Source organism: Sorghum bicolor, chromosome 8 (assembly GCF_000003195.3).
Source record: "Sorghum bicolor cultivar BTx623 chromosome 8, Sorghum_bicolor_NCBIv3, whole genome shotgun sequence".
Lineage (NCBI taxonomy): Eukaryota > Viridiplantae > Streptophyta > Magnoliopsida > Poales > Poaceae > Sorghum > Sorghum bicolor.
In genome coordinates, this window is record NC_012877.2 from 56,789,410 (window position 1) to 56,798,959 (window position 9,550).

Below are 9,550 nucleotides of genomic sequence, written 5' to 3' on the forward strand. Positions count from 1 at the left end.
GTCAAGCGACGAGCTGATGGCACGATTGACAGATATAAGGCTCGTCTTGTTGTTAAGGGATATAAGCAACGATATGGCATTGATTATGAGGACACCTTCAGCCCAGTAGTTAAAGCCGCTACGATTCGTCTCATTCTTTCGATTGCAGTCTCAAATGGATGGTCACTGCGACAACTTGATGTTCAGAATGCTTTTCTCCATGGTGTACTTGAGGAGGAAGTCTATATGCGCCAACCTCCTGGCTATGAAGATTCACAACACCCTCACTACGTTTGTCGACTGGATAAGGCTCTCTATGGTCTTAAACAAGCACCTCGTGCGTGGTATGCTCGGCTTTGTGGGAAGCTCATTCAGCTTGGCTTCAAACCATCCAAGGGTGACTCATCTTTGTTCTTCTACAGCAAGGGCTCAGTCATTATGTTTGTTCTTGTCTATGTCGACGACATCATTGTTGCTAGCTCCTCTCTTAATGCCACCAAGGCGCTTCTGCGTGATCTTGAGTCTGATTTTGCTTTAAAAGATCTTGGCAATTTGCATTATTTTCTTGGTATTGAAGTCACCCACAACCCTGATAGTTTGGTTATTTCTCAACAAAGATATGCTGCTGATGTTATTAAGCGTGCAAATATGTGGACTTGCTAGGCCGTTGATACTCCCATCTCAGTTACTGAGAAGCTAAGCATCACCGAAGGGGCTAGTCTTGGTGAAGAAGATTCTACTAAGTATCGCAGTATTGTTGGGGCTTTGCAATATTTGACACTCACCAGACCTGATATTTCTTTTGCTGTAAATAAGGTCTGTCAGTTCCTTCATAAGCCCACAACTCTTCATTGGAGTGCGGTAAAACGGATCCTTCGGTATGTTAAAGGAACATTGACTATGGGTTTGAAATTGAGGCGTTCTCAGTCTACATTGGTGACAGACGTTCGACTGGGGGTTTTGCTGTTTTCTTTGGACCAAATCTTGTGTCTTGGAGTGCCAGAAAACAACCCACAGTTTCTCGCTCTAGTACTGAGGCGGAATATAAGTCATTAGCTAATGCTACTGCAGAGATGATGTGGATTCAAAGGCTGCTAACAGAAATTGGTGTTCCTCACTCTCCTGTTGCGAGACTTTGGTGCGATAACATTGGAGCTAAGTATCTATCTGCCAATCCTGTGTTTCATGCAAGGACGAAACATATAGAGATTGATTTTCATTTTGTTCGAGAGAGAGTTGCTCAAAAACTTCTTGACATTCAGTTTGTCAGTACCAATGATCAAATAGCAGATGGTTTTACTAAGCCAATTTCAGCAGCCAAGCTTAAAGAATTTAGGTTCAATCTCAACCTTGTTAGTGGCTGAGATTGAGGGGGGATGTTAGAATATGAGTTGTATACGAGTAGATGTTGGAGTTGTAATACGAGTAGATGTTGTATGTCTCCTATTGTAACACGATGTAACCCTGTACCCCTATATAATGAAAGCATCGGGAGCCTAGAGGGTTATCCCGTTCTAGCATAATTGCCTATTCTTTACAGGGGTGGGGTGGGGTGGGGTTGGCACATTCAGTTCTTCCATCCCTGATAAACTTCATACAGGGTGAAAACATTTCAAAACAGGGAGAGAGTGATCTTGCAAATGACCTTTGGGACGAGTTTCATGAGTGACAGACATGAACTCCGCCTTTTAATAACTAGGATAAAGAAGTCAATCCATTTTATAAAGAAAATACAGGCCAGAAACATTACACTTGTATGGTAAGTTCAACAAAAACTCTACCATGGATAACAGGGACGAAATAGCCAACTCAAAAAAAGACGCAGCCAGCCGGAAAACTTGATGTTGTCACCATCGCGGTACTGTTGTATTTAGTGTGCCACAAAATTAGCAAACCATGAGAGATGGCAAAAACCTTGCAACTCCTGCACTTAATATTCTGGTGTGAGAAAATCCAACTCATCCACTCTGTATTTCAGACCTGTCGAGCGTCTACTATGGTCCCTCTAGTCCTTGTCTCTCGTACCCCAGGTTAAGTGTGGGACGTCCAGGGTGACTGCTGACCGCGCCCCTGATGGCAGCTTCTGCAGCCTCCACCCTGCTCCTGGTGGCATCTTCACGCCAGATTATTACTTGGATGTGCTCGAGGCTTGCAAGGTGCTCGAAGCTGAACTCAAACCCCATATTGGACCCTGTTTCCTGCGCTCTAAATTTAAGAAATAACCTTTGGAGCTTGGGCATCGCTTCCTGTAAGAACAGCATCTCCAGGCCACCTCCGTAACAAATATTGATGTAATCAAACTCTTTAAGGCACTGGAATAATTGACTCCTGATGGTAAGCCGTTCATCAGGGGCATCCAGTACGTATAACTTGCAAATGAGTAGAGCAGGTATGCCCCCGATGATGCAGAGATCTTCCTGTTGAATCCTGAGAAACTTGAGTTCAAGATAGGTAAGATTAACAAGAGACCCCACCTGCTTTGGAAAGCGAGCGATACCGTCTCCTTTTACGTCAAGCTTCCGGAGACATGGAGAAGTGGAGCACAATAAATCAACATGTTCTTCTCTCAGCAAATCATTATAGTCATAAATCTTTACTGATTGGAGCCCATGATTACCCATAACAGTGACAGATAACTTCAAAGCTTCCTCATACCTTCCCCTATCACGACCGAGTTGTTCTCTGTTAGGCACGTCCATGTCAAGCGTCTTCAGCTTAGTCAATTGTCTAAGCGCTTCCAACAAATTTGTGGAGAAAATACCTGCACACAACAACTCCTGCAAGGCTAGTAGATCTCCAATCTCATCGGGCAATTCTACTTCAGGTTCTACAAGCAGACGAACCAATTTTTGCAAATGGCCTATGGACGGTGGCAACTTTTCAACACCACTGCCACGTATATCTAGTGTCTGCAGGTTCCGCATGTTTCCAATGTCCTCTGGAAGCTCAGTAACATCGTAAGAACTGATGATCAAACATTTTAGCTGGAAAAGGCTTCCTATACATTTAATGTGTTGGTTACAGCCGACATCATAATAAAAATACAGTACTCTCAGATGATGCAACTCTTGCAGATGAGAAATTGGCTGCTCTTGCAATCCATAAAAGCTAATCGAACGAACCTGAGATAACTTATCCATAATCTTCTTCATCACTTCATCTCCCACATGTTCGGTTTGTACTGAGAGCCTACGAATCTTGTGACCACTACCACTATAGCTCTTCTCTTCCACTATGCAGGCAAAATTCTCCTCGGCTGACAGAGATACGATAAGCTCAAGTACTATATCATGCACTCGACAAGCTTCAGCCTTTCCGTCATACTGAATGTTTATTGGTTGGATCAAGCTTCTGTTTACAAGCTCATTGAAGTAACTCTCAGCAGTTTGCTCCACTGATTGACCCCTGACTTCTGTGATGAACCCTTCAGCTATCCATCTCCATGTTAGCTCCTCTCTATCAATCCTGTGATCCTCTGGATACATACTAAGATATAGCAAGCAAGTCTTCAGATTACATGGGAGATCATAATAGCTAAGAAGAAGTATGTCTCTCATCCCTTGGTGACTAAAAGCAGAGTTGATAGAATTGTACACTTGCTCCCACTGATCCTTGTTGGATTTACCAGCCAGTAGGCTTGCAATAGTGATAATAGCTAGTGGCAAACCATGGCACTTCTCAAGGATTCTATGAGAAATTTCCTGCAAGTAAGGAGGGCATTCAGATGTATCGCCAAAAACCCTCTTGGAAAATAGTTGCTGGGATTGCTGGTCGCTTAGAGGTTGAATGTTGTGGACATATCCTGCTAAACTTGAGCAACATGATGTGGCGACATCGGTAATTCTTGTGGTTGTAATTATTCTGCTGTTTAGATTGTTCTCAGGTAGGGCAGATTTGACAAGTTCCCATGCTTGGGTGCTCCAAATATCATCGACGACGACAAAGTACCTACACATATTTTGGAAGATATTAGGAGGATGTAACCGTTTATATCAAGAATAGAATAGCCAAAAGGCCCTTATCTCTTCTAGTGCTGCTCCTCCTTCCCCTCTCCCTCACTGCGCCACCACCCAGCCCCTACCCTAGCACGCCGCCGCTGCCTTCCTCCACCATAGCTGCCACCCCTCTCCCCGTGTCACGCTTGTTACACTAGTATCCGAATACAAACTAGATCCTTCGGGAATCCATGGCCTCCACCAACATCACCATGAAGAAGTTCTTTGAGGAGTTCTCCGCCAATCTCCATGTCAAGTTTGATGATATTTATCAATAGGTCATTGACCTTAACACCTGCCTCCATGACATCGAACAAGTTCAGATCTAGAGAGCAAACATCATCGATGAACAGACACGGGTCAACCATGAGGCAGCCATGGAGGAGCTCGCTGCTAAGACAAAGCGTGCCATGATTGCCGCTAATAAATCCTACCTCTAGAGCAAACTCGAGGAACCCAACTCTCCCTACACTCCATAGATCACAAACAAGGCCGCCAACACCTTATTCCTGGCAACGGTCGTACAACCGGTGCAAGGATCCCCATCTCAGGAGCTTCACTTTGCTACTCCACTAATGACTTCACGGACATCACAGGTGACCCGACCTGCACCTATAGGTTCACCGATGGTCACGTTAGAGGTACCAGGACCAATGGCTACCCTACCATTGGAGGCGCCACTACAACAACAACCGACCACCTAGCGACAGGTTCCACACGCCATTCAACTTGTACCTCCATCTGCACCACCGACATCTACACAACATCCCCCTGTCATGACTAGACTCACCGCTCCAACATATCATAGCTTGGGGTATCAAACACTATGGCTGGCATGCATGGAGTAGCTTGCAAACCTATGACATCTAACAGAAGAACAACAAACTTGGTTCATGGCTTTTCATTTGACATGCAATGCAAAACGTTGGTATATGCATGTCACAGCAGAGGCACCCATGACCGAATGCACGTGTTTCACTAACAACATCACATGCAACTTCAGCCCCAACCGTGACATCGACAGTGACTTAGCACCACCTTGTCATACCAGCCACATGAATGACTACATCAACAACTTCATCTCCTACGTTCGCACACCAACCTCGATAGAAAACAACACCAATTCAGCCTCTTCGTCCATAGCATCAACCTCGATAGCAAACAACATCAAGTCAGCCTCTTCATCCACAGCCTACAACCCTAGCTATAGGAAGCAGTGGCATGCTATCACCCATGCTCTATAGAGACAGCCATCGACCTCGCCCATGGCCTAGATGACATAGTAGTTATCCACGTTATCGCTACACTGACTCTGGTTCCACCCCAGCAACACCACCGAGAAATCTAGGAAGAAAGGGAACCCAAACCCCTTCAATCTACACTGACACCACACCTTAGGCACACATGCCCCAGCACGGCTACACCTCCTTTGCCAACCTCATGAATGGTCGGATACAACAAACCCAACCAGCATCATCAACCCGTCCACAAGTTCCCCACTCTAAGGCAACAAGCACATCCAAGTATGCTCCACACTCCATCAACATTAGCGACATCCTCGTTTAGCTCTACATGGCTAGTGGGGACGAATGTGAGCTTCCAGATCATCTATGGCACCATCGTGGGTCAAGTAGCAGACCTAGCTTGGAAGCTTAGAGATGGCGTCATCTACTAAGTCAACTGCCTCTATGTCTTGGCTTCATCACCACTACTTTAGGACGCCTAGGAGTCCCTTGGTATGATAACTTCAAACCTCCTTGCAATTGGCTTTCATTCAGCAACCTTTGACTCGACAATACAAGTGTTTACATTAAGCATCCTGCTACTGGAAACATGGCCAACACATCCTTTACCGTTAGTGATGGTTGTGTTCTCTAACAACAATGGCTAGCTATTCATCTCCACATCCATGACGACAACATCACCATACACTAGGAGAGTGGTTGCCCACTCATATCTCTGGAATATGACACCACAGGGGATACACTCTTTGGTTCCATGTGAAACTACGACACAATTCTGACATCTCAAGTGCCAACTACAGTGTGTAGGTGTCTCCAAGGCACTATTAAAGTGGCATATGCAAACTCATTTCCACGACCTCCTTGGGTCATGCAAACGCTTCACTTCATAGAGTTTCTACCTCGCACTGCCATGGCCGATGCATTCTACGCACATGGCCCTTGACAGGAACGACTTACGACTACATCATCTCGAGCTACTTCGATTTCTGCCACTACTCCTTCATCTTTGCTACCAAGCACAACGACAGTGGGCAGGACTACGGTGCACTTGGACAAGTAATTGTCCAACTAATGGAGATACCCTAGGGCACCAGACAACTGATGACCAACTCGAGCACATGGCGAATGTTTCAATGCGAGGACATACTGATCGGAGAAGGGATAGTGATGTTACACGTCCAACACATGCTAATTCTCATGGTGGAATAAATGGGCCAACGACGGCCCAAGAGGTGTCGAGCGCTCCTTACCCCAAGCCCTAATTTATAAAGAGTTGATTAGTTAAGGAATCATGTTTAAGATTGTTAGGAAAGGGGAATCCAAATCCTATGAGGATCTCTTGAGATTGATTAGGGGCCCAGTCTCCGTGGGACTATAAATACCAGGAGGATGAAATGTAACCGTTTAGATCAAGAATAGAATAGTTGAAAGGTCTGCTCTCTCTCTCTCTCTCTCTCTCTCTCTCAAGTGCCACCGCCCCTTCCCCTCTCCCTCCCCACACCGTCAACGCCCATCCCCTACCTTAGCACGCCGCCGCCTTGTTCCATTATAGCCGTCGCCCCCAAGGCACCCCTGTGCCATGCTTGTTAGACCACCTAACAAACTATACCTCAAATATGCCATCTCTCCCCGATGCACAATGTCTAATTATGGATACAAAATAAACTCCTCTGATCATCTTAATTTGTCCTCTCTGTCTCTCTCCCCAATCATCTTTCATTTCTCTTCTATTTAATGTTGTTGCCACACTAGCAAAATATCCTACATGGCACCATATAAAATGGCATGGAGATTATCCTAGTAATAGCATTCGGAGTGCCTTGATACCTCTCAAAATATTTAGTTTGGAGACATAAAAATGATATGAATATATTTGTCTTGAACAACTATTTAAAAATCACATAATAACATTATAGTTATATTATTGAAAAACTATGGTAAAAATCAGGTCTCGAAAAAACACAAGTAAAGACATATATCATATATCTATTGACCAGAGAGTGTATTAGAATTACCCCTCCTAAAAAACACAAGAACTACTACAGTAAATTGTAGCATGCAAGCCCCAGGTTGTACTGGATGTTATTATCTTGTATGAACTGACTAAACTGACGTGTGAATAGGAAGATTTATAAGCTCAAGACATATATTTCTACTGTCTTAAAAATGGTGACTACTAGTATATCATAAAGAATTTTTGATCAACTAAACATAAGCATATACATAAATATACACAAATAAGGGCAAACGACAAAAGAAATATAAAATGTTATTTTTTTACACATACCTCTTATCTTGTAAGAACGCTCTAAGCTTGTCTATGAGTTGGCGCTCATCATGTGATGGGTCGAAAGGACTCTCTAGGTCTTTGAGCATATTAGCCAGTATCTTGGCAACATTAGGATTCCGTGAGACCGGTACAAAACATGAACAATCAAATTGACCTTTGGTTTTGTGGTAAACTTGGTTCGCAAGAGTTGTCTTGCCAAGACCTCCAAAACCCACGATAGATACAACTTTGAGTTGATGTCCATTGTCATCATTCTCCATAAACTCGATGATCTTCTCCCTTGGACCATCAATCCCAACAAGTCTACGTGCTTCCACATACAGTGCTGGCAGCCGAGGATCAATTTGAATGACCTGGCTAAAATTAGCAGCCTGGTCATCATACTTGTACCTCTTGCGGCGATGACCTTCTTCCTTAACTCGAGCCTTGAGTTCATCAATTAGGTTAGCAATCTTGTGGCGTGCCCATATCTTTTCAATCATACTTATTGTCTTCTTTAGAAGGTTGACTCCAGCATCTTCTTTGCTCATCTTGTGCATGAAGCGGTCGATGCAGTCTTCGATATCATAGCTGAGCTCACGCACCTTGTTCCTCCAATCCTTGAGCTGCACATCCAGCCTCTCCTCGTTGCTGGCCAGCTTGACAAGCAGGGTGTGCATGCTGCTCAGCTCAGCCACTAGAAAGGCGATGTTGCTCTTCACTCCTTTCTGAAGCTTGTACTCCTGCTCTATGAACATGGAGAGCTTGGGAAGCAGGGCACTTATCACACCCGTTGAAGCACTCACTATAGCACCAGCCATATTGCTCTCTCTCTCTCTCTCTCTCTCTCTCTCTCTATCTCTTTGTGTGTGTGTGTGTGCGCGCGCGCACCTCCAGATCTAGAGCTACATACCCGAAGTTCAGGTCGCCTCCATTAGGAGCGGCCAACGGAGAGGCATGATGTTCCGTGTTCTCTAACTACAGGAGCTCGATCTGGCTGGAGAAGACTCGATGATTCTGGCTATGGGGAAGGGAAAGAGAGGAGAAGCTAATCGTGGCCTGCTGGCAGCGGTGGATCTGGTACGGTGTGAGATAGTGGGAGAGAAGGTGAGGATTGAGGAAAGTGAGGAGCTTCGTGGAAGGGGAGCAAGATAGCGATGGCCCCTTTGAAAACCTAGCTGGAGCCAGCTGCAGTGCTGTTGCCTCCTCTCTAGTTTATTAGTGCGTTCACTTGCATGGTATTTGGTAGGAAGGTTGCATGTGAGACGCACTGTCCTTCTTTTTTGTTTGGTAGATGACCAGCAGCTGCGTCGACTCGCGCTCCAGACTGAAATTACTCTTGAACTACTAGCCCACGCATTGCAGCTAACAAATCTCTTACTGGCTTCAGTTGAGGATAGCTCGGAAGGAGCTATTTTTTTAAGATTAATTCATTGGAGGAACGCTTGACATTTTTTTAGCATTTCACACCCACACTCCCCACATAGTATACAACACTAGTAGTAGAGAAGTATACGAAGAAAAGACTTTCAATTCGCACCTTTATTCTCGGTTGTGTTAGGTTTAGGACTAAAGGCTCTTTTAATCCTGGGGTCTAAATTTGGCACACACCAAAGGCCCTTTTATCCCGGTGGGGATAAAGCTACCCTTTAGTCCCGGTTGGTGACCAAAGATCCTCCAATCTTTAGTTCCTCCAATCTTTAACACCAACCTGAACTAAAGGTCCTCTAATCTTTAAAGGGTCACCTTTTAGTCTAACCGGACTAAAGGTATCCCACCCAGGACTAAAGACCCCCAGGGGTGAATTCAAAAGGAAAGCGTCCAGGACTTTGTTATATGTGGTGTACATATGGGTTGAAAAGGAAGCTACGTGCGAGACAAGAGGTCTTATAGGTGTGTAACATAATCCTCTACTTGCATGCCATGCTTCGTCTCACATGGGATTTATTTGTCTAATTGCCTAGTGTGGATCAAGTTTGTACTACTAAAAAAACAACCTGGTCCCATGATGTTCTAGTTTAGAAGAAGCTCTTCTCATGTAGATCGAGTAAATTGCCTGAACC

The 9,550-nt window shown here is 44.7% G+C and overlaps 1 protein-coding gene across 1 annotated transcript; it reads right to left on the reverse strand.

The window, feature by feature from the left end:
* On the reverse strand, positions 1,626-8,686 carry LOC8074246 (disease resistance protein RPM1). Its single transcript, XM_021466280.1, has 2 exons — positions 7,506-8,686; positions 1,626-3,927 (listed from the first exon to the last, which is right to left on the reverse strand). Exons 1-2 carry the CDS (start codon positions 8,306-8,308, stop codon positions 1,974-1,976), a joined length of 2,757 nt encoding a protein of 918 aa, XP_021321955.1. The 5' UTR covers positions 8,309-8,686; the 3' UTR covers positions 1,626-1,973.